This window comes from Dermochelys coriacea, chromosome 3, assembly GCF_009764565.3.
Source record: "Dermochelys coriacea isolate rDerCor1 chromosome 3, rDerCor1.pri.v4, whole genome shotgun sequence".
In the NCBI taxonomy this organism is placed as follows: Eukaryota; Metazoa; Chordata; order Testudines; family Dermochelyidae; genus Dermochelys; species Dermochelys coriacea.
The window spans coordinates 148648646-148674272 of record NC_050070.1 but is presented as its reverse complement, the minus strand read 5'-3'; the positions used below and the strand labels follow the sequence as shown (position 1 = coordinate 148674272).

The 25627-nt window shown below is 42.3% G+C and overlaps 1 protein-coding gene across 4 annotated transcripts in view; it reads right to left on the bottom strand.

Annotated features, from left to right (window-relative positions):
* TTC27 (tetratricopeptide repeat domain 27) overlaps positions 1 to 25627 on the bottom strand; it is a 203123-nt gene that overhangs the window by 147667 nt on the left and 29829 nt on the right. For all 4 annotated transcript variants that reach the window (XM_038397195.2, XM_038397194.2, XM_043511535.1 and 1 more), the window contains exons 5-6: positions 23801 to 23903; positions 2976 to 3140 (exon numbers count right to left, since the gene is read on the bottom strand). In XM_038397195.2, the coding sequence (XP_038253123.1) occupies positions 2976 to 3140; positions 23801 to 23903 (268 nt within the window). The remainder of the gene's footprint in view (positions 1 to 2975; positions 3141 to 23800; positions 23904 to 25627) is intronic.

Below are 25627 nucleotides of genomic sequence, written 5' to 3'. Positions count from 1 at the left end.
CAAGAATATTAAAGGAATTGGCACCTGCAATTGCAAGCCCATTAGCAAGAATTTTTAATGCATCTGTAAACTCAGGAATAGTACCGAATGATTGGAGAATTGCTAATATAGTTCCTATTTTTAAGAAAGGAAAAAAAAAGTGATCCGGGTAACTACAGGCCAGTTAGTTTGACATCTGTAGTATGCAAGGTCCTGGAAAAAATTTTGAAGGAGAAATTAGTTAAGGACATTGAAGTCAATGGTAAATGGGACAAAATACAACATGGTTTTACAAAAGGTAGATCGTGCCAAACCAACCTAATCTCTTTTTTTGAAAAAGTAACAGATTTTTTAGATAAAGGAAATGCAGTGGATCTAATTTACCTAGATTTCAGTAAGGCGTTTGATACCGTGCCACATGGGGAATTATTAGTTAAATTGGAGAAGATGGGGATCAATATGAACATCAAAAGGTGGATAAGGAATTGGTTAAAGGGGAGACTGCAACGGGTCCTACTGAAAGGCGAACTGTCAGGTTGGAGGGAGGTTACCAGTGGAGTTCCTCAGGGATCAGTTTTGGGACCAATCTTATTTAATCTTTTTATTACTGACCTTGGCACAAGAAGTGGGAGTGTGCTAATAAAGTTTGCAGATGATACAAAGCTGGGAGGTATTGCCAATTCGGAGAAGGATCGGGATATTATACAGGAGGATCTGGATGACCTTGTAAACTGGAGTAATAGTAATAAGATGAAAATTAATCGTGAGAGTGTAAGGTTATGCATTTAGGGATTAATAACAAGAATTTTAGCTATAAGTTGGGGACGCATCAATTAGAAGTAACGGAAGAGGAGAAGGACCTTGGAGTATTGGTTGATCATAGGATGACTATGAGCTGCCAATGTGATATGGCTGTGAAAAAGCTAATGCGGTTTTGGGATGCATCAGGAGAGGCATTTCCAGTAGGGATAAGGAGGTTTTAGTACCGTTATACAAGGCACTGGTGAGACCTCACCTAGAATACTGTGTGCAGTTCTGGTCTCCCATGTTTAAAAAGGATGAATTCAAACTGGAGGAGGTTCAGAGAAGGGCTACTAGGATGATCCGAGGAATGGAAAACTTGTCTTATGAAAGGAGACTTAAGGAGCTTGGCTTGTTTAGCTTAACTAAAAGAAGGTTGAGGGGAGATATGATTGCTCTCTATAAATATATCAGAGGGATAAATATAGGAGAGGGAGAGGAATTATTTAAGCTCAGCACCAATGTGGACACAAGAACAAATGGGTATAAACTGGCCACCAGGAAATTTAGACTTGAAATCAGACGAAGGTTTTTAAACCATCAGAGGAGTGAAGTTTTGGAATAACCTTCCAAGGGAAGCAGTGGGGGCAAAAGATCTATCTGGTTTTAAGATTCTACTCAATAAGTTTATGGAGGAGATGGTATGATGGGATAATGGGATTTGGTAAGTAATTGATCTTTAAATATTCAGGGTAAATAGGCCAAATCCCCTGAGATGGGATATTAGATGGATGGGATCTGATTTACTATAGAAAATTCTTTCCTGGGTATCTGGCTGGTGAATCTTGCCCATGTGCTCAGGGTTTAGCTGATTGCCATGTTTGGGGTCGGGAAGGAATTTTCCTCCAGGGCAGATTGGAGAGGCCCTGGAGGTTTTTTTGCCTTCCTCTGTAGCATGGGGCATGGTTGACTGGAGGGAGGCTTCTCTGCTCCTTGAAGTTTTGAACCATGATTTAAGGACTTCAATAGCTCAGACATGGGTGAGGTTTTTCATAGGAGTGGGTGGGTGACGTTCTGTGGCCTGCGCTGTGCAGGAGGTCGGACTAGATGATCAGAATGGTCCCTTCTGACCTTAATATCTATGAATCTATGAATCTAAACAGTTATTGGTTTCAATTTTTATGTCCAAAATTTTGAAGCATGCCACCAGCCAGGTCTGAAGACTCATTGACTAAGAATTTGCTTGAATACTGGAAACATATCAGGATGTGTCCTAATGTAGTAATACATGAAGCAGTTCCTCACATAGTGAAAGTTGATTTTAAAAGATTACCATCCACCATAAAGAAACCAAAATAAAATCTTTTTCCTTCCTGGTGAATGACTTTGCTTGATCCACTTTTTAGATTTCATATATTGGATATGGTATTCTAGTTCTGACCAAGAAAACCATGTGTTAAAAGCTTGCAACTAAGGTTACTATGAATATTGTACATAATTTTCTTGGTCAATTTGATGTGGAGACAGATATTTTTAAGATCTTGTCCTATCTTGGTAGACATGACATTTTTACAAGTTTGGGGAATTTTCCCTCTGTTCCCAGTCCTCTCCATTTCCTCTGTAGTATTTCTGGAGTTACCATTACATCTTCTTTCATAATCATGAATAAACTATTGATACACAGAAGAAAAAAAATGTAATAAAATCCATTGCCCTTGCTATAGAATTACTAGACATAGAAAAGAAGGTTAATTTTCTAAACAGCAAGAGGGTTAAGTGACTTTCTGTTTATGCCATTTGTTACTACTATTTACAGTCTGTGTACACACTCTTCGTTTTCCATGTTGTACATGAGTACTTCCAGGAATTACAATGATGTTTCACAAACAAACAATGACTGCCTACTATTCTGCAGTTTTTCAGGAAGTGGTGCTTTTACAAATGAAATCACAATACAACACTAAGTATCTCAGTGGATGTGTTGATTCTAATTTTTCTTCTGCACCCTTTTAGCACTATTTACAAGAGAACAGGAGCACAAAATGTAACTGCACAGATACCAATATAAATTCAGAATATGCTACAAGCTCAAGAATCAATCCCCTCCCCCCCCACTTAAAATGAACAGTTGCCCTTAACAAGCAAGCATTTCCAAAACATTACCTCACTTTTTTTCTTGGCCATTAAAAAAAAATCTCAAGCCATACAAGGCTAGTTAAAGCACATTTTCATAATATTTGTAAACAAAAACTTACCTGTCAAATTAATCTGTAGTTTGGTTATGTCTTTAGCTGCGTTGAAATGCTTTTTAGCATTTTTATATTCATAGTAATTCAAAAATGTATAGGCACATTCAAGATGGAACTGAACTGTCAAATGCCAACATTCATCATCTGTGAACAAAGTCTCTAAGTTTGTCACTGCAAAATAAAAACCAAGAGGAAAAAAAAAAAAGACATCAGAACACCCTCAGGCGAATGAAGTTCTAAGAAAAAACAATAACTGATAACCCCAAAAAGGAAAGTTTGTTAAACTTACAGTGGGTGCATCATCCTCTATCTCCACAAATTTAAAAGTTTAGAAGTGGGCGTTAATATGTTATCTGAATCTAATCAGAACTTTTTAAAAGATATACATTTTTTATTTAAAAATTTCTTAAAGTTTCCTCTGTGGGGACAGCCACCCAAAAACATTTTATCAGCTATATGATAAAAATGAAGGACAGTTCCATCTTCTCTTTTATATTTGACAGTAAAGCCACACAGGACTGGTATCTTACTGATTTATTGCAAGTAGACAATCACTTGACATCCTCTTGGTGAAAGAGACAAGCCTATTTAATGTTACCTTTCTATAATCAGATTCATTCTCCAATTTACTGTGTCATGGGAAATGTGTTCAGGGAATGAGCTCAGCTTGATTTAGAATTGATGTGATGTTTTCACAATGTAAATGGACACTGAGAACTGGAGCCCCCGGATGCTCACTGAGGGTAACAAATACAGTCTTTTCATAGACAACCATCTTGTTAACTCTTTTAGTCACTGGGGTGACCACGGCAATAATGGAGAACAGTAAGACTACATCTGTCACACCACCCTGAATGAAAATTAGTTAGGAACTTCAGTTCCAAGTATCTCGAGAAGTCATCAATGCAGACTGTCCAGCTGAACTAGACAGTCCACCTTCACACCAATTACTACAGATAAGCGTACAGAATCTTTTGTTATTTACTTCACTTTACTAAAATAAATACTTCTCAGTAACTGCACACCTGAATTGACGATCCTGTGAATGACAAGTTTCAGAGTAGCAGCCGTGTTAGTCTGTATTCGCAAAAAGAAAATGAGTACTTGTGGCACCTTAGAGACTAACAAATTTATTAGAGCATAAGCTTTCGTGAGCTACAGCTCACTTCATCGGATGCATTTGCAAATGCATCCGATGAAGTGAGCTGTAGCTCACGAAAGCTTATGCTCTAATAAATTTGTTAGTCTCTAAGGTGCCACAAGTACTCTTTTCTTTTTGCGAATGACAAGTGTATGTCACATACTTGTGTTTCATTAACAAGTTTAATGCTCGTTGTCTAGAAATAATTACTAAGCCAATACATTAAGAGTGCCGAGACTAATTCAGCATAGCACCACCTATGACAGGAAAACGACTTTCTTGTAGTAAAAACAGCTGAGAGAAATCGCGAGTATCTAAAGCAATCACAGTCTAGAAACAGCACAGAGCTTGTGGTCACAAGAAAATGACAGCTTGTCAGAGAGATGAAGAAGCTTCAAGATGTAAGCTAAAGATATTTACTGTTATTGTGACTTGATCTGCTATCTTCTGAGAAGCTGTAATACCGCAAGTTAAATTCCTTCTTTTAAGCCTGCTAAATCCTATTAGTAAGCTTAGTAATCAACCCTATTAGTAATCTTTATTTTATTTACCATGATTACTTGTTCTCTCATTAAACATTCTATTTTGATTAATAAAATGAATTAAGAATTCCCAAGTTTGTTCTTCAGCTAAGCAACTGAAATACAAAATCATGAAAAACATGGTACAGGTAATTGGTTCTTTAAAATGTATTAGCCAATGTAGGCTTTATAATCCATTTTTCTATCACATTATAAATGAAGGTCCTCATGTAACCAAGAAGAAAAATATGTCAGAAATTTTAATTTCTTACGTAAACAGAAAAAGCAGCAATATGTTTTTTTTAATATTTTTATTTTGAAATAGCATACGTACTAATACAAAGAAGGTTAGCACAAAAACAGATTCTTTACCAAAATGCAATGAGTTTACACTGCAGTTTGCCTGCTGTTACAGGGACTATGAACTACTACAACCATGACCTTGTTTACACGGTGTTTTTAAAAAATCATAGTGTCCACCTAGCATCGTAGGTGCAGATCACAAAGGTAATGCCAGGGGCTAGTACACGCTAGCACCCAACTATTGCTAGCAGTGGTGTACAATTTCCTTAAAACTGAAGGTGTAGACATGGACCAGGATTTATACAGCAGAGTTTATGCAGCATAATTATAAAGGAATACACTGGGTTTTAAGATTTTGGGCTAAGGTTTTCAAAAGTATGCATAAAGTTAAGCACTAAATTAAGTGGCCTGATTTTCAAAAGTGCTCAGTATTCGACAACACCCAATGAAACACTTTTGAAAGTCTGCTCATTATTCAGGTGTTAAGGACGTAAGAACCTAACTTCAGACACCCATTTTTGGAAATGTTGGCCATCATTCATTAAAAGTGCTTTAGGAATCTCAGATGGATGGCATTATGTTAGTGCGGATTATTATTAAAAGGTAGAAGAAATGTCAGATTAAAAAGTTCAATTCACAAAAGTTTTTTTAAATGTACAGTTCACAATTGATAGCATGTCAGAACATCCTCCAGCCATTTATTATGTTTCATTAGATAAGATAAAAAAATCAAAGGTTACTCACCTTGTGCAGTAACCGAGGTTCTTTGAGATGGTTGTCCCTGTGGGTGCTCCAGTTTACGGGTCTTGGTGCCCTGCACTTGTAATTGGAGATTTGTAGTAGCAGTACCCTTGTTGGCCACACCGCTTTGAGCGGTTACCTAGTGTGCACAGTCAACTGTCCCTCAGTTTCTTCTCTACCCCAGAGAATCAGTGTGAAACTCCAAAGTAGAGGGGAGGAGGAGGGCGGGTAGTGGCACCCACAGGGACAACCATCTCGAAGAATCTCAGGTTACTGCAAAGGTGAGTAACCTTCTCTTCTTCTTTGAGAAATGTCCCTGTGGGTGCTCCACTTTAGGTGACTATGGAGCAGTGCCCCTCAATGGAGGGAGGTACTTTGAAGTAGCTTTGTTGACGGTAAATAGCACCGAGAGTCCGAACTGAGTGTTGGTAGTGGAATGTTGTTCTAAGGCAAAGTGTCTGGTAAAAAAGTGTGGGCTAAGGCCCAGGTAGCTGCCCTGCAAATGTCTATAATGGGTATGTTCTTGAGAAAAGGTATGGACGTGGATAGTGCTCTGGTGGAGCCTGTATGAACTCCTGATGGAGCCAGGATATTGCTCTGATGTAACACAGATGGATACAGCCAGAAATCTGCTTAATGTTTGTTTAGAGATGGTCTCACCCTTTGATCATTCTGTAATAGATAGAAAGAGACGTGATGACTTTCTAAAGGTCTTTGTTCTTTCTAGGTAGAAGGTCAGAACTCTACGGACATCAAGCGTTAAGAGTTGCTTCCCTGGAGTCGGCATGGGGTTTTGGAAAAAATACAGGTAAGTATATGGGTTGGTTTAAATGAAATGGGGAGGCTACTTTGGGTATACATTTAGGGTGGTTTGGTCATTTGTCCTTATGGAATGTGGTATAAGATCATTTTGTCCTTATGGAACGTGGTATAAGGCAGTTGTGCCATTAGGGCACCTAACTCTGCTACTGTTCTTGCTGAAGTGATAGCAATAAAGAAGGCGACCTTGACTGATAAGTGTGGCAATGAGCAGTTGCTAGGGGGTTTGAATGATTTCCCCATGAGGGTGTGGAGCACAAGGCTAAAGTCCCACATAGGAGTAGGGTCTTTCAGAGGTGGGTAAGTGTTAGTTATGCCCTTTAGGAAACACTTAGTTGTTGGGTGAGCAAAGATGGTGGTTCCATCTACCTTCTTGTGTAGTGAGGTGATTGCAGCTAGGTATACCTTTATGGAATTGTTGGAGAGACCCAATTTTTTAAGGTCTAGTATATAGTCCAGAACACTGGTAGAGGAGCAGAATAAGGAGACATGTGGTTAGCCTCACACCAGGTGCAGAATTGTACCCACTTCTAAGCATATGTTTTGTGTGTGCTCGGTATGACCAGGGTGCCTAGGGCAACTCTCACTGGAAACGACAAGGTCAGGGTAGGCAGCAAAAGGGAGAACAGATACCCACCAGTTTGGGAGTAACACTGAAGTTAAATTCCCCAACCAGTCACAAACTGCACTTCTGATTCCCCACACTGTTTATCAAGAAGCAAAAAAAAAAATCACACAGCCCACTTTATTGCATACCAGTGCTCTGGCTCTCAATCACCACCTAGTGAAGTTATTTGAAAAATTCTGCTCACATACACAAAATGTTCTTCTGACCCAAAGGGTCAGCTACATTGTCAGATCAGTACAGGTTTGGATCTTACCCAAAATACCACCCTGCCAGCCAATCCATTAGTATCTAAAACTAAAGGTTTATTATCAAGAAAAGAGAACAAGAAGAGAGATGTTAAAATGGTAAAACAGCCACATACATACAAAGACTTTCAAGTCCATCAGGTTCTTAGCAGTATCGGTAAGTTTGCTGGCTTGAAAGTCCCTCTGGAACATATCCATAGCTTGGATGGGTCATTCAGTCCTTTGTTCAGAGCTTCGTTTGTAGAAAGGTTACTCCAGAGGTAAGAAGCAGGAATGGAGATAGTCTTTTATAGTCTTTTGCCATGTGGCCTGTGCTTCCTTTGTTCCAACCACAAGCTGACTCGCACATGGCTTGAAAGCCTTGTTTTGTCAATAAGCATGCCCCTGCATGCCTTGCTGTGTCATAAAATGTATCTGCCTTCTCTCAATGGTTCAGTTGTATAGCTGATGGTCCTTAACAGGCCATCAAGCAGCCTAGGCAGTGCTGATGCCAAACTGTCTAGGGGCGTCACCCAGAAGCATAGCACAAGTTTGAAATACAGACATATGTATAACTCATAATACAAAGGTGATACAAACACATAAATGAGATCACATCTGGCAAAACATTTTTGCAGATACCTTAAATGGCCTATCTAGAATAACTCATCACAAATAGACAATATTGATAGTGTGGGACTTTGCACTCCATATGTTTTATGGAAATATGCTTATGAGTGTGAATATGATATAACTTGAATATGCTTTATGGAAAAGGTCTCTTGTAAGGTATAACAAGGTTATAACCCACTGAATACATTTCTCCTATTTGTATGCATGTATCATTCTCATATCTGAAACTAGAAATATGAAGTATAACTAAGGTCCTATTGTAATTATGCAAAGTGTGGGCCATTAATAGTGGTTTAGAATCGTGATGGCTCCCACTGACTAGGACAATTGGTTGTAAATTGTTTATTTACCTGCAAACCTTCCTGTATACATGTGGGTCAACCCAGGAAGAATGGAGACTAGGAGGTCTTACAGTGACATGTGGGTGACCATGTCACATGATACTGGAATCCATCTTAATCCTTGTATTTATCCATTGATGAGGCGGGGGTGGGCACAAGCACAGACAAAAGATTCCATCCTTGTGCCAAAGCTATAAAAGGGGGTGGAGCAAGACAAAGGGGACTGCCAGTCATGAGAAAACCCCTGCTTACCACCTGGAACTAACAAGGAATGAAGCAAGGAAAGGATTGGGCCCAGACGCAGAAGGAGTCTTGTCTGTGAAAGAAGCTTATTGGAACACTCTGAGGATGAGGTATTACCTGTAATCAGTTTCTTAATGTACTAGGCTTAAACTTGCGCGTTTTGCTTTATTTTGCTTGGTGACTTACTTTGTTCTGTCTGTTATTACTTGAAACCACTTAAACCCTACTTTTTATACAAAAGTGATTTTATTCAGTAAATTAATAAACCCAGAGTAAGTGATTAATAGCTGGGGGAGCAAACAGCTGTGCATCTCTCTCTCGTAGTGTTAGAGGGTGAAAAATTTATGGATTTACCCTATATAAGCTTTATACAGAGTAAACCAGATTTATTTGGGGTTTGGATCCCACTGGGAACTGGGTGTTGGGGTGCTGGAGACAGGTAACATGCTGAGCTGTTTTCAGTTAAGTCTGCAGCTTTGCGGGCATGGACCAGACCCTGGGTCTGTGTTGCAGCAGGCTAGCTTGTCTGGCTCAACAAGACAGGGTTCTGGAACTCCCAAACTGGCAGGGAAAACGGGCTCAGAAGTAATTTCAGCACATCAGGTGACAGTCCCAAGGGGGGGGCTCTGTGACTGAACCTGTCATACCTTACATGGCCTATCTGGCATAACTCATTACGATTTTACAATATTGATACTCATAATATCCTCAAGTGTCCCCCAGATTCCATACAGTGTTACAGTTGGCCTGCGGCTATTCAAGAGAATGTCTTTAACTTCTTTGGAGTAGTCATTATCTAGCGCTGTTAGCCATGGAATAACCATTCCTTGAGATGGAAAACTGCTAGATTGGGGTGATGGATGCGGCTAGCGTTCTGTGTCAGGAGATGAGGAAGTAGCAGAAGGGTTCGAGACAGTTTCACCACCATCTGTCTCAGGTATGGGAACCACATTTTCCTGGGCAATGTGGGTGCAATAAGTATGACCCTGGCCTTGTCCTGTCTGATTTTGTGAAGCACTGGCTCAATAGAGGAATCGCGGGGGATGGGGTGGGGAGGGGAGGGGGGCAGTGTAGGTTACTGGTGCATCCCATTTTGTAAGGAGGGCATCGCCGAGGGAGCGGTGACCAAGCCCTGCTTGGGAGCACTACTGAGGGCATTTCATATTGTGAGCCATTGCAAATAAATCTGAAGTAGGGAACCCCCAATGTTTAAATATGGTCACGAGGGTTGGGTAGTCCATCTTCCACTCATGGGATTGTGAGAAGTGTCTTCTCAGGTGGTCTGCCGCAGTATTCTGAAGCCCTGGCAGGTAAGACGTGGAGATATATACATTATTGGAGATGCACTATTGCCATAGGCATAGTGCAGGGATGGGCAAACTTTTTGGCCTGAGTGCCACATCTGGGTGGGGAAATTATATGCAGGGCCATGAACGTAGGGCTGGGGCAGGGGTAGCTCAGGGCAGGGGGCTGGAGTGCAGGAGGGGGCTCAGGGCAGGGGGTTGGGATGGAGGAGGGGTACGAGAGGGGGCTCAGGGCAGGGGGGCAAGATCTGGCCCGGTGCCGCTTACCTCAAGAGCTCTCTACCTGCCCTGGTCCTGTGCCGCTCCCGGAAGTGGACAGCATATCCAGCAGTGGCTCCTGGGGGGGGGTGGGGTGGGCTGGGGCGGGGCAGGCGGGTCCACCGCACACTGCCTTCACCTGTGGGTAGCATCCCCAAAGCTTCTATTGGCCACGATTCCCCTTTCCCAGCCAATGGGAGCTGCAGGGAGCAGTGCCTGCAGGCGAGGGCAGTGCACAGAGCCCTCTGCCCCCCCCGCCCAGGGCCACAGGGACATGGTGCTGGCCGCTTTTGGGAGTGGCGCGGGGCCAGGGCAGGGAGGGAGCCTGCCTTAGTCCCCCTGCGCCATGGGGATGGCAATCCCAAGGACCGGAGTGAAAGCCCTGATGGGCTGGATCCGGCCCATGGGCCGTAGTTTGCCCTTTCCTGGCATAGTGCCTCAATGTATAGAGGATATGATTGAGCTCCCCTGTTGGTTTATATAAAAATGCAGGCTGTGTTGTCCGTGAGGACTTTGATAGTATTGCCGCAGATGAGCGGACGGTAGTGCTCATATGCTTTTCTGAATGCTCAGAGTTCTAGAAAGTTTATAGGCAAGTTGGCTTCCACTGGGGACCACTGGATAGTGTTGTTGTCCAGATGAGCTACCCACCCCATGAGGGAGACATCTATGGTGATCGTTATGGTGAGAAGCTTTTTGTTGAAGTGGGTCCCCGAGCAGACATTTTGCAGTTGCAAAAACTACTGGAGGGAATCCTTCACTTTGCAGGGCATAGTGAGCCATTTGTGGAGGAAATGCCTCTGTGATATATAGCAGGTGCAAAGCCAAGCCTGTAGGCATCTCATATGTAGTCTGGCATGTCTGACTACATAAATCGTAGCAGGCATATGCCCCAAGAGCTGTAAGTAGATCCTGGCAGATGTTTGGGGGCTGTCTATGAGCATAGTTATCAGTGTGGTTAGTATGAGGAATCGGTGCCTGGGTAGTCTCGCTTTTTCTGAGAGACAGTTGAGATAGGCCTCTATAAAATTTAGTTGTTGGACAAGGACCAAGGTGTACTTTTGGATGTTTATTTGAAACTCTAGGTTGGTGAAGAAGGTTACTGTGGTTTATGTACTTGTACTTGAGTCTGTTGTGTTGGTGCTCTTATGAGGCAGTCATCCAAGTATGGGAAGATCATTTCCCCTAGCCTGTGGAGGTGACCTATGGCAACGGCTAGGACCTTGGAGGAGAATACCCTTGGGACTGTCGATAATCCAAAAAAGTGTAGCACTTTGTATTGGTAATGTTGATGGCCTAGTGTGAAGCACAGGAATCATTTGTGCACTGGATGAATGGTGACATGAAAATAGGCATCTTGTAGGTCGAGGGACAAGAGCCGATCTCCTTTCTCTAATGCCGGAATTATGGTTGCTAGGGTTACAATTTTGAAATGCTGAGTGCTCATGCAAATTCAACAAGTTTGTGTAAGTCCAGAATGGATCTCCACCCATCATTCTTTTTCTGCATGAGAAAACAACGGGAATAAAACTCTTCTCATGTGTGAGGTGCTACTGATTCCACGGCTTCTAGTTGCAGGAGATGGTTTATTTCCTGCTGTAATAGGGGCTCATGAGTGGGGTCTCTGAAGAAGGTCAGGGAAGGTGGATAGGTAGGTGGGATAGAAGTAAATGGGATAGAGTAACCCGTTGGAATGGTTTCCAGAACTCGTCTGTAGTAATGTCGTTCCAGACTGGATAGTGTGGTAGCACACGATCTCCAAATGGACCACAAGTCATCTGATATTCTGGAATGGGAGAACAGAGGTCTTGAGCCCTTGCCCAATATTTCAGAATGATTGACGTGACGTGAAGGTTGAGACATAGCGGGTCGATTTTGGTTCCTCGTGCGCGTTTGTTTTTGTTTGCAGAGTTGATCGTAGTTTCTCTGAGTTGAGAGTATGGTGTAGGACAGAATCTTTGAGTGTAAAATCTGACCTGTTTCTTCTTATTTGGAGGGACATAAATACCCAAGGTCTTCAAGGTGGTTCTCGAGTCTTCAAGGTATGTAGAGATGAATTTGTGCTTTCAGCAAATAGTTTTTGGCCCTCAAAGGGCAGGTCCTCAACTGTGGCTTGTACTTCCCTAGGGAATCCAGAGAGGTAGAGCCATGATGCTCGATACATGAAATGGACGTGGCGATAGAATGAGCTGCTGTGTCAGCGGAATCGAGGGATGCCTGCAAAGCTGTTTTGGAAATTAAGGAGCCCTCCGCAAGGTTAGCTCTGTATTGCTCCTTTGATTCCTCCAGCATTTGGTAAATAAAAGATGTAATTTTATTAAACAAGTTGTAAGTGTATTTTGCCAACAAAGCTAAGTAATTTGCTACATGGAATTGCAGTGAGGCCAAGGAATAGGCTTGCATCCAACGAGGTCAAGACTTTTTCAAATCTTTGCCATAAGGGGTGGTTTTTGACTGGTGCTGTTTTCCCCTTTGGTTTACTGCCTCTACAACTAGTGAATTTGGAGACGGGTGAGTAAATAAGAACTCAGCCCCTTTCACTAGTACGTAATATTTTCTGTCCAGTGTTTTACAGGAGGGTGGGATAGTGGCAGGTGTCTGCCATATTGTCTTTGCAGGATCCATTATGGCAGCGTTGATGGGAAGAGCCATCTTTGCTGATGGGGATGCCGGTAGAATGTTGGTAAGTTTGTACTGGATCTCTGGCAGCTCTGCGAAAGAGATGTCCAGGGATTCTGCAACTTTTGAATAAGTCCTGGAAGCACTTGAAGTCATCTCCTGTAGTGGGAGGTGGTGGCATAACTGTTTCATCCGGGGACAAGGACGAATATGGGTGGGTGGCAGTGCATCACCTTCAGGGGCCTCTTCGGGCTCCTCTCCACCTTCCTCCTGGGCCTCCGGTGGTGGTGGGCCCATGGGTGAAGGGCACCAGTTGGTCCCTGATGCTGGTGAGTTGAGAGGTTTAAGATTCTGGGCCCTGTAGATTTCTCATGGGTCCCAGTGTGGTCAATTGGGTAACAAAACAATGGGTGATGGCATCCATGGTTGTGACTGCCAAATTCACCCTTCCATAGGTGGTTGTTGGTGAGAGGGTGCCAGTTTCAGGGAGGAATGACGAGGGGTGTAAAGGCCTACATCATCCTCATCACTAGGTAGCAGAGGTGCAGATCCACTTGGAGTGTCTATTCAGCTCAGTCCAGGCCTGACTGGGGTACCATCAGTGCCAAACAAAGGGGTCCCCAGTGTGGAGGTGACTATGAGGTCTGTATGCCTGCTGAATTGGCATGGAACCAGGAAGCTTGGTGCCGGGGATGGAAATACACTTTGAATTGCAGTTAATGTCAGAGCTGTTGGTACTGCATACTTGCTATGCTGCGTGAGTACTGGGGGCGGCACCATTGCACTGCTCGGTGCAAAGGATTTCCTTGGCTCCGCCAGTGCTGAGGTAGGTCTCTGAATCTTATGGCATGCACCTGAGAGACAGCTTGCCCGTGCTGAGTCTTCAACTCCTTGGAACATCTCAGTACACAACATTCCTGGTGTCTTGTGGTCCAACAGTTTCAGTGCTGTCAGTACCAGGGCAGATTTTCTACCCGGAGATCGCTTTCTTTTGGGCGAATCTCTCTGTGGGGGATGTACGAGTCTGCTTTTTTGTGACCTTTTTGGAAGTGGACTCCTCGGCAACAGTCTTAGAGGTAGAACCCCTGTCAGAGGCTGCCGATGGTGATTGTTGGCCTGAAGGCATTCTGGTCTCAGGGACTTTTCCATCATTAACAGTTTGAGTTGGAGTTTCCTCGCCATGTGTCCTAGCAGTTAAGTTTTTACAACAGACACTTTTGGGCAATACGAGTCTCTGAGGCAGCGGATGCACTGAGCGTGGCCATTCGACACAGGAATGGAGAGTCTACAGGTTATGCAGCAATTGAAACCAGGAGAGCTGGGCATGCCTGAGGGAAGGAGATGAGTCCCATACTTAGTTGTTGTTATTCAAAGTGGGGGCCCGCTGAAGGCGGGGTGGGTGGAAGAAAAAAAGCTATATAGAAAAAAAATGTTAAAGGGTAAAAGTAGCGTAAATAAGAGAACAAAATGAAAGGAAGGGTAGTTTACAAAGAAAGAAGGGTAGCTATCTACGATTTGAGAGATGTGCTGCTTTTGGTCTGACTCAAGCCAAAAGCGGTAGAGAAGGAACTGAGGGACAGTTGGCCATGTGAAATGGCTGCCGCGTGTGCGTGGCCAACCAGGGCACTGCTACTACAAATCTCCGATTACAAGCGCAGGGTGCCAAGACACGGAGTGGAGCACCCACAGGGATGCTCCTCAAAGAGGAAATAAGCAATATAAAAATTCTCGGACATAGAAAACAACCCAATATAGCCATTTTCATCCATAGCTTTGGAAGTGCTTTACCATTATCTGTATTTGCATAGGAAAGTTTCATTCTAGAATTTATCATTAAAGATTCTTGCACCTTCTTCTAAAGCATGGTAGCCATTGTCAGACAGGTTACTAGACTGGATAGAATATTAAATGATCCCTTTTGGCAATTCATATATTAAATGCACTGTTCAGGAATCATATAGTATTCATTATCTCTCAGAATGTTTCCTCTAACAAAGACAATGTATGTTTGCACATTTGAGCTCAGATACATACATAATTATTCTTCCCTAGCTATGCAATCATACAAGCTGAACAAAAAATTAACACTATATTTTCTGATTTTTGAAGAAACGCAATTTTAAAATAGGTTTCAAGAGTCCAAGAAGAAAAAGTGTTTATAAATTACTCGTCTATCAATAAATGACTGTTCCATATCTCATTACTTAAGCATCAAAAAATGAAGTGTTCAGGACACTGGCACTATTAAATGTTATTTTGGTGCAACCTGATTAGCACACTGGACTTATGGAATTTATTTCAACAGACTGGGGAAGTTAGCTGAACATTGACCTTACATCTTGGTAATTCACAGGAGCACTTTCTTGTTATGAAGCCATCTGATTTGCTTTGTGTTTTAGCTTTTCACATTCATCATTAAACACATCCTCTTTTAAATAAATATTTTTGGACTTCAGACTTGACCCATAAAAACGTATGTTTCTAGCAGAACCAATTTTATCCCTCTTCACCAATTTCAGTAACTGACAGAAAACATTTCAATGTCAACCTATACAACTTACAATACCCATTTCCCTTATCTACATCACCATACTTTGATAGCTTCTTGAAGGTCATGCAAGCACATTAACATATATAAAAAAAACACAGAAGGATGTCATTTGTTTTTTTTTTTATTAAAGAAAAGTGCATAAAGAAACCCACTAAGGATTTTATATACATGCAGGCCTAGATTTTCATTCGTTCTTCACAGCTCTTTCTTGAGCTAGTAATTGTCAAATGACAGCCATCTGTACAATGAAGCCTATATGACAGTGGGGGGAAATATTACAAAAATGCAGATTTCTGATCAAATAAATATTACATGATTCCAGAGAGAGGCAATTACTTACACACTGCAGTTGTGCATCATTTCCTGGGTTTAAGGCTTCAAGGGGCAAGCATTAAAAAAAAATACAGCTATCTGCTCTGAAGTATGTCCAGAAAGGAATACACTACCATAGTGATGAACTGGACAATACAAAAAAGTATCAGGGGGTAGCCAGGTTAGTCTGTATCCACAAAAACAAAGTATTCACTTATCTCTTAATAGTACTTGTGACGTTCCCCTGGTGTTATCTAGATCGGTGATCTGCTAGGTCACTTCAATCCTTGACCCTGGAAGCCAGCCTTACCCTGCTTGCTGTGCCACTGTGACGTTCCCCTGGTGTTATCTGGACCAGTGATCTGATAGTGTCATTCGGTTGCACAATCCAAGCAGTGGCTGGCCAAACCTCATGGCCTTAATGGCTGGATGCCAAGAGAACTATAACAAACTGCCTTTGAGATGGTCAGTGACTAACCCTCTTGCAGTAAACTAAGGGGACAGGTGTAACACACTGCATCTTGGGGGAACACCCTGCAACCCCATGTTCATCCTTATAATATGATTGTGTGGTACCCAATGCAAAGTTTGCATGTCAGGTATCTTCAGAAGGCTCATATTGCATTGAGCATTGTTGTTATATAGTAATGTTATAGGTTGTAATTTCATGCATATAGTTTTGAGGCTGAAAATGTGTCCTCATGGCTTATAACAAGCCCAGGCAAAACTCTTCAGGAACATGGGCAATTCACACCTCATCAGGGCATGTATGGGACAAACCCTGCCCAGCTTCACAGGAACAAAGGACACTGGCCTAGGCAGCAACAAAGGATTGGTTGGACTCTCGAGTTAGTCACCTCCATGATAAAAGGGAGAGATGTTTACCATGCTGGCTCTCTCTTCCATCTCCATCTACAGATACCACCACCAAATAACTGAAGCGCTCAAAGGGGAGACCCTGGCTGAAGGGCAACCAGCCAGCCTGTGGTGAGAAGCATCTAAGTTTGTGAGGGCACTGAAAGTGTTACGATCATCTTAGAATGTATTTGCTTTTATTTCATTTGACCAAATCTGACTTCTTGTGCTTTGACTTATAATCACCTTAAAATAACTTATAACCACTATCTTTTGTAGTTAATAAATTGTTTATTTTACCTGAAGCAGTGCGTTTTGGTTTGAAAGCGTGTCAGCGACTCCCCTTGGGATAACAAGACTGGTACATATTTTCTTTGTTAAATTGACACACTCACGTAAAGCTTGCAGCGTCCAGGGGGCATAACTGGACACTTGAGTCTGGGACCGGAGATATTGGCTAGTGTCATTCGGTTGCACAATCCAAGCAGCAGCTGGCTAAAAGTGCTCACTCGTGCTGGGAGCAGCTTACATGCTAGCGCCTGTTTGTAAACAGCCTGGGAGTGGGGGTTCTCACAGAGGAACACAGCAAGGCTGGCTCCCAGAGTCAAGGATTTGGAGTGACATAACAGATCACCAGTCCAGATAACTTTTAAAAATATTTCATAGGTTCATGTGACAAAACAAATGCTGCCAAATTAAACTACATTACTTAGGGGGGATGCAAATAAGAAAAAAAATGTATACAAATATGTCCTTAACTTAAGTTCATGTTTAACTAAAAGATATATTCATTACTCCCTTATCAGCTTCGTCTTCTCTTACAATGCTACATCAGGGCCCAAAAAGTTTAGACACTTACACCATGTTTGCACTAGGAATGTTTTTTGGAAAGTTTCCCACTCTCATTAGCATCAGTTGGCTCCACTAATGTAATCATTGAGATCCCAGACCAGACAGCCCTCTGGCCACCCACACCATATTAAGCACCAAGGTTCTAAATAATGAACAACAGAGAGATTGTCCTGAGGTCCTGATTTTCACAGGACAGCTGCTTGAGAACAGCAGTGAGGCACTGCAGCTGTCCACCTTTTGAATATAAACCAGCATAATCTTGGCAACCCACAAATGCTAGACACTACTTATTTTAAGTAAAAGGTTAGCAGATAGATTCTGCCAGAATTGAAAGGTTGCATCACCCTACCAATGGAATAATGCCTCCTCCCTTGCTTGCGTGTAAGTAGGCAAGTAGATTTTTCAAGGCCAGCCAAAGAACTGTTTAAAATCTTTAATATTCATAATGACATTTAATTGAAAACCAAAGACATAACATAAAAGTCTCTAGAATAGCTAATTTATTTTAGTTTATAAGATTTAAGGGCACTCACCTGAAATGCCTTTTATGTAAGTTACAAAAAAAAAAAAAAAAAAGCAAGCAAGCAACTAAGAATAGCAGCTAATGTCCCGACCAAGCAAACTCATCACACCTCACAAATCTCACTCTCTAAAAGCTCTAGGCCAGCAGTCTCCAACCTTTTTAAGCACAAGATCACTTTTTGAATTTAAGTGCAACACAGGATCTACCTCAAAGAAAATGTATAAAAATAGTAATCACACAAACCCAAACACCTTTGACTCACCCCTGCCAGGCCCCTTCCCCCGAGGCCACACTTCTGCACGCCCCTACTCCAAGGCCCTTCCCCACTTGCTCTCCCCACCCTCACTCACTTTCACCGGGCTGGGACAGGGGTTGGGCTGCGAAAGGGGGTGTGGGCTCTGGGCTGGGACCAAGGGGTTCAAAGTGTGGAGGGACTCAGGGGGTTGGGATGCGGGAGGGAGTTCAGGGTGCAGGTTCTGGGAGGGAGTTTGAGTGCAGGAAGGGGCTCAGGGCTGGGGCAGGAAGTTGGGTGCAGGAAGGATGCAGGTTGCTGGCTCTGGAGGGGGCTCTGGAGGGGCCTCCGGCTCAGGCAGCAGGTTGGGGTGCAGGTTCTGGGAGAAGGCTGGAGCAGGGTACAGGAGAGGGTGTGAGCTCTGGGAGCAGTTTGGAGTGCAGGCTCCATCTGGTCACCGCTACCTCAGGCTGCTCTGTGTTGGAGGTGGCACAGCAGGGCTAAGGCAGGCTCCCTGCCCTGCCCTGGCCCTGTGATGCTCCTGGAAGTGGCTGGCATGTCCAGCAGCAGCTCTGGGGGTGGGAAGGTGCAGGTGGCTTCACGCACTGCCCCTGGAAGCATGCACCACCCCTGCAGCTCCCATTGGCCACATTCTCCTTCCCGGCCAATGGGAGCTGCAGGGACAGTGCTCCCCCCCTTCCCCCAGAGGCTGCAGGAATATGCTGGCTTCTTCTGGGAGCAGCATAGGGCAAGGGCAGGCAAGGAGCCTGCCTTAGCCCTGCTGTGCCACCAGATTGTTAGCGGCTGGTCTCCTGATTAGGCTGCAGGAGGGTTGGCAAACCTAGACAGACGGAGATCGACTGTCAGAGCTCCACGATTGAGCTACTGGTTGGTGACCACTGATCTAGGCCAAGATTTTCAAAAATGGGTGCCTGAAGTTAGATGCTGACACTCTGCTCAAGGGAAGCAGAACTGCAAGCCACTGTGCCTGAGGAAGAGTGAGCTTTGCTGGGGCTTAAACTGTGTATCAGGTGCCTGCCACACTGCTCTGTGCGCCTCACCATCCAACTCCTCAAGACTCTGCAAGTCTCAACATTGCCATACTGGACATTCATAAAATGATTAAATTCACTACCCCCAAGAGACAGTATATACCCCAGCCTGTTAGGTTACCTGAGGACTCTCTCTTTAGTTCAATATAACAGAATGGAGGTGGTTTATATTAAAACCAAGAATAAGTATATGAATAAAGAACAGAGATTTAAGTGATATAAAGCAAGAGAAAGACAGATACAATTATAAACAAAAGAAAACAAAACCCCTTTTTAGTGACAAACTTAATTTTAGCAAGTTACAATCTTTGCCTAATCAGTTCTCACTTTTACCTATTACTTATTTAGGTACCTGAATTCCAGAGCTCGGTGAATAACTGACTTTTCAGTTTTCTGGCAGGGAGGAAAACATAAAAAAGAACTTGGTACAGGTTGAACTGAATTTGAAAACTGGGAAAAAGGTCAGCGAATCAAAAAAATAGTTTTGGGTGAAACAAAACATGTTTAATCCAAAACATTGAGTTTCAATCAGTTTGAAAGGGATAGCTTTATAAAAGAGGAGGAGGAGAAGTTATCAGATCGAGAGGAATTGAACCAGAGTCTCCCACATCCCGCCTGAGTGCCCTAAGCAATGGCTAAAGTTATAAGATGGGAGTCTCCTTCTCCCCCACATTTTGCAAATGGCATTTAAGTCCCAAAAAATGTTTGGCTGAAAATATTTGGAGAATTCATGTCAAAATTTGTGAATAGTTTCAAGGCAACCAAAACTGCATTTTTCAACAAAAATAGTGTATTTGTGCAAAATTTTTTGCCAAGCTCTACTAGATAAGTGGCTTAATTTTCAAAAGCACTGAGTACTCAGTACTCATATGGCATCCCTATTTTCTCTTGCATGCCTGGACCCAGCATCAGCATGCACATGTGTAGGATCCTGCTGACTGTACAGAGTTTGCAAACTAGAAGCATCCTGAGTTCACTTGATGCAGAAATATGCGTCTTTAGCCTCGTAACTGTTGGGCAGTGTGAAGCAGGCCACACTGGCATTCAGGCTGATTCACAGACAGCACCAATGAGCCTTCAGCCTACCAAATGCTCACTCCATGACCATCCTGCAGCTACAGAGCGTGAAACTGAATTTTTTTTTCCTCCAGGGCTCCCGGTGTCAGGGTACAGTTTCATGAATCATAGCAGGAATGGGTTTTGGGGGAACCCCACATACAGCAAGTAGCTCAGATACACGGCTTATAACAATATCATTTCTGGGGAATAAAGTTCCTGTTTCCCCCTTAAAGTACAAGAGAGATCTCAGCACCCCTGGCATCATGAAACTTCCCTGCGTTTCTCACACGTTAGTATTCATGAACCTACCTCTGAAGTACACCAAGCCTTGCATAATGATGGAATAGTAACCTTTGTGGTTCACATATTCACTTGTTCTTTGTGGCAAACAAACTGACTTGTGAGTGCGATTGATGACCCCAATGAAGTTTGGGGACCCTATCCTTTTAAAACTAGCTATTATTTCAGGAGTGTTTCTTATGGCAACCACCAATGGGTAAACCACAGTGTTAATCACCTCACAAACCTCCACAACCACAAACCCAGCAGTGAACTTTCCTACTCCAACAGACCTGTAGCTGTCTGGGATGGCCAACTTCCACAGGGAAACAACAACCTGCTTCTGTACCAATATGGCTTCCCTCCATCAAGTGTCCTGGTGCTGGAGGATGGTGCAAGATTCTCACATAGCTCCATGAAGGTCTGTTTCCTCATGTGGAAGCTCTGGAGCCACTGCTGCTGCTCCCAAGCCTGCAGGATGACGCGCCCCCACCACACCATGCTATTTCTCCTGTGCCAGAAATGATGGTACACCAAAGGCAATAGCAGCATTCAGCATATCTGTCCACTGTGTGAAAAATGAATTATTCTTGCAGGCGTCAGTTTGATTTTGGCAAAAAATGATGCTGAAATGCCATCCAGCATCTTGCTAAGCACCTACTCGACTACATAAACATTTATCCTGCAACAAGGAATAGGAGCAGCTCATCCAATAGATCCATGACTACAACCCAGTTTTGCAGAAACAGAAGTGAGGGCAACATGATCCAGAAGTGTCATCGGCATGTGTGTGAAGGCAAGGCACAAATGTGTTCCACGTATGGGTCCAAGGAGGACTGAAACATAGTACCAACAACACACCAAAAACTGGTTCCTACAATGTCTCCGTGTGATTCCAAGAACCCTGGCATATAGTCCCTGAAATAGTAGCACTAAACTTGTGTACCCAGAGCAGCAGTGTGGATGCACATGGGTACACAGCATTATATGAATGTCTAGCAGAGCAAATGTAGACTTTTGGGATGGGTTTGGCTGGCTCGAGCCTGCATGAACACAACCCGTACTAGAGTATGCACACCAGTGCAGACATAAAGCTTAGTATGCCCCAATCATAGCATCCTATTTTTAGTATTGCTAGAAATTCTTAAAAATAAGATTTTAGAAGGCAACACACACATGCTAACTACTCAAAATCACTGTATAACAAAATACTCCATATTACAGGTTTTGTTTTTCCTGCTACCCTGATTCTTTGAGTAAGAGTTTCAGACAAGCAAGAACACTTTAAAATAAAGTCCTTTGTACTCTCCAGCAAAGTCATCATAGAAATGTTCAGCCAAACAAATGATAAACTACAGTCTCAAGTGCAACTGAATAACTGCTGGCATATAGACTGATGTTGAACCTGTCTCCCTCTCACTGATTATTCATCTATACAATTCTCTTGTATTCAGAGCAACAATCACAGAAGAGTATTATGAACGAGGTCATTTGCAGTCTCTATAATAATGAAAAAGCTTTTGGAATCCCTCCACCTTCCCCTTCCTAACCTGAATAACAAATGTCAGCAGCCATCTGTCTGACATTTAGTTAATATTGTACAGAGTTTTTAAGAAGCATCTATCTATCCAGTCTCAGAGTTTTGAAGATAAAAAAAAGCAAAATGCCACTCCTTAATAACTAAGTAGCAAGATTTTCATCTAATTTAGTCCCCCCCGCACCCCAAGCAGCAAATCAGGCAAAACTCTCTCTCTCTCTCTAACAATTCATCACCTTTGCAATTCTCCCTTTTGAAGGGGGGGGGGGGGGAAGAAGACTGGCTTTGCAGCACACCTTGAGGGTCAGATTTTATAGGATTTTTTTTAAGCAATAGTTGATTAGGTTTTTTTTTTTTCCCTGAAGTGCTCAATTACCATACTGATCAGTACATCATCTGATTTTTACCTTAAAAATACAATTTGCCAAAATGAATATACATTTGCTAATTAGGACGTTAGCAGCTCAAATCAGACTGGTTTATCTCCATGTCAATTAATGTCCAAGATTTCCTTGGCCTGTATGTCTGCATGTCAACTAATTTAATTTCATATGCTGACAGTAAAGGTGTCCTAGAATTCCTTTCTTCTGAAAAGTGTGATTACACAGCAAGTTTCCCAATGTTATAGATTAAAGACACTTGGTCAATTAGATATCTAAGTTAATGAAATGGTTCATAGTCCATAAATGAAGTTTTCCCACACTCCTACAATAAAACTGTGTGGAAGTTTGTTTAAAGCTCTCGAACAGAGAAAGCTAAACACTATAGAATTTAGTGGATGGATCCAATGCTGGAGCCGCCCAATGGCAGTGGAGACCACTCACCAATTCACAGGATTGGGCACAACATAATTCTCTGCTCAAACTTACCATTGTATTTTACAAGTTTTTGCTATTCATATGATAATTTTGCAAGGGCCCCAAACTAGTATTTGGTGTTCTGACATCACTGTCATGCCTTGATCCTACAGCTGGTTCAAACCCCAGGTAATGAAAATAACCTCATTACCAAAAAAAAAAAAATTCATCCTGTAAAATAGTGAATTTTAAATTCTATACCTTTTCTGGAAAGGGCAAAATCTATACATGCCAGTGCATGTCTAAGTGGGAGAGAAAAATGTTTTAAACACTGTTTAAAATATAATTTTAGGCTTCCACAATTACAGCAAAAAATCTTCAGCTAACAAATAAACTCAATGTCTTAAAAACCAATGGTATTTTATTTATGTTTAGTTCCAACACTATTAGTCTGCTTCCCTCAGCATCAATATTCACTTCAAAATTCAATTTAAAAATAATTCCCTCCTTTTGCAATGTAACCTAGCATGTCTTTGGAATTGAACACCATGTACAGAACATTTCTGGTTCAGATTAATAAGAATTCTGATACTCTGTGAGGAGGAGCAGTAGAAAATTGCTCAGTGTCTCTCACAAAGTTGTACAAAACCAGAAGAATTCACCTTTCAAACTCAAATGAGCTTTGTTAAATAAGAGACAAGACAGGCATAATGCCTGCAAATCAATTTGTGACATATTAACATTAGCATACCACTGAAACACTTTTTTTTTTTTTGTTGTTTCCAAACAGATAGTGTAAAATCAGGATTACAAAGCTTTAACCAACAAAGCACACACCAACAAGAGAGAATTGTTACATCAACAAAATTTAAGAAGTGCCTTTCTACTCTCCGCAGCTACAAAAACACCTGACAGGCACCATGCTGCAAACCGTGACATCTACAAAACTCTTCTGACAAGTGAATGGTATTACATGTGAACATAATCAAATAATTTGAGAAACTTACCTTGTTCTATACAACTCTGGGCAAGAGCAAAGAGCTCAGGCGATCGTTCCTCTAGCAACTGCTGGTGAATATTCACATATCGCAAAGTCCACCAAGGCAATGTCTAAAAGGGAGAATAAGGATATTTTAAATGAATGATAAATACAACTGATTTTCTTTTATAAACAGATTTTAAAAATATAATTTCAAAAACACAAATACAGTTGCTTTATAAAAATTCTATACCAAATCTGATCTATTTGAGATTAGATTAAGGTCGGAAGTCTCCTAAAGTGTAGATTCAAATTATATCAAGGCTGAATAAATCTTGAAAGAGTCAAAAGAAAAAAAAAACCTAAACAAAATCTTACTATATAGATGGGTGCTCAGTCACTTAACAGTTAATAATTTTTCCCTCTTGTATTCCCTCAGATGATGGCTTCAATCAACATCCAAACATCCCATCCTTTCTTCTGAAAAGGGGAGTGCTAAAAGTCTGAAGCTGTCTCACAAATAAGACAATTATCACTGTATCTTTAAGACAGATTTCTAGTTCAATACAAATGCCGCAAAGCTTTCTGATATAAAATGGAGCAAAGGTGTCACCCAATAAAAAGGGAGAATTCAATTACTTGTGATTTGAATTCCCTACAGCCTTGCCTCGCTTTCTCCTTGCTATTTTAAGGGTTGTAGTTTAAAATTTCAACCATGTGTCTCTTCGGATGGAGATCTGCACTGACGGGTTGAAGGTTTTTCTTCTTCTACAAGTTAGAATTTAAAGCACACCTTATCAAGATATCTATTCCTTGACTCAAGGAACATGCACATCTCACAACATATGTAAAGGAACTGTCAGATTCAGACCTGTCTTCGTGTCCCCAAGAATGTGCTCACCACAACCTTCATGTGGGGAGAGAGAAGGGAGGGCTGTGACTGGCCAGCTGGAAGAAAAGGGGTGTTGCCCCTTTAAGGGCTCCCTTTAACAGGTGGGGAGAAGGGGGAAGTTTACATGGATGAGAAGGAAGGGCACCAAGAATCAGATCAGGTGCCAGATCAGGAGAAGGTCACTGCATTGCCCCTTCCTGCTGACCATAAGAGTAAATGTCAATTTCAGCTGACACAAAATATCAAATGGTAATAATCAGTGCACTTACAACAGTATTTCTCAAACTTTTTTTTATTGGTGACCTCTTTCACATAGCAAGCCTCTGAGTGCGACCCCCCCCCCCTATAAATTAAAAACACAGACAATTCAGGAAGTTTTTGGAAAATGTAGGGATCAATTTCCTGGTGCAAGTGCTGGAGGAACCAACTAGGGGCAGAGCTCTTCTTGACCTGCTGCTCACAAACGAGGAAGAATTAGTAGGGGAAGCAAAAGTGGATGGGAACCTGGGAGGCAGTGACCATGAGATGGTCGAGTTTAGGATCCTGACACAAGGAAGAAAGGAGAGCAGCAGAATATGGATCCTGGACTTCAGACAAAGCAGATGTTGGCTCCCTCAGGGAACTGATGGGCAGGATCCCCTGGGAGAATAACACGAGGAAGAAAGGAGTCCAGGAGAATTGGCTGTATTTTAAAGAATCCTTATTGAGGTTGCAGGAACAAACTATCCCAATGAGTTGAGTAGAAAGAATAGCAAATATGGCAGATGACCAGCTTGGCTTAACAGTGAAATCCTTGCTGAACTTAAACACAAAAAAGAAGCTTACAAGTAGTGGAAGCTTGGACAAATGACCAGGGAGGAGTATAAAAATATTGCTTAGGCATGCAGGAGTGAAATCAGGAAGGCCAAATCACACTTGGAGTTGCAACTAGCAAGGGATGTTAAGAGTAACAAGAAGGGTTTC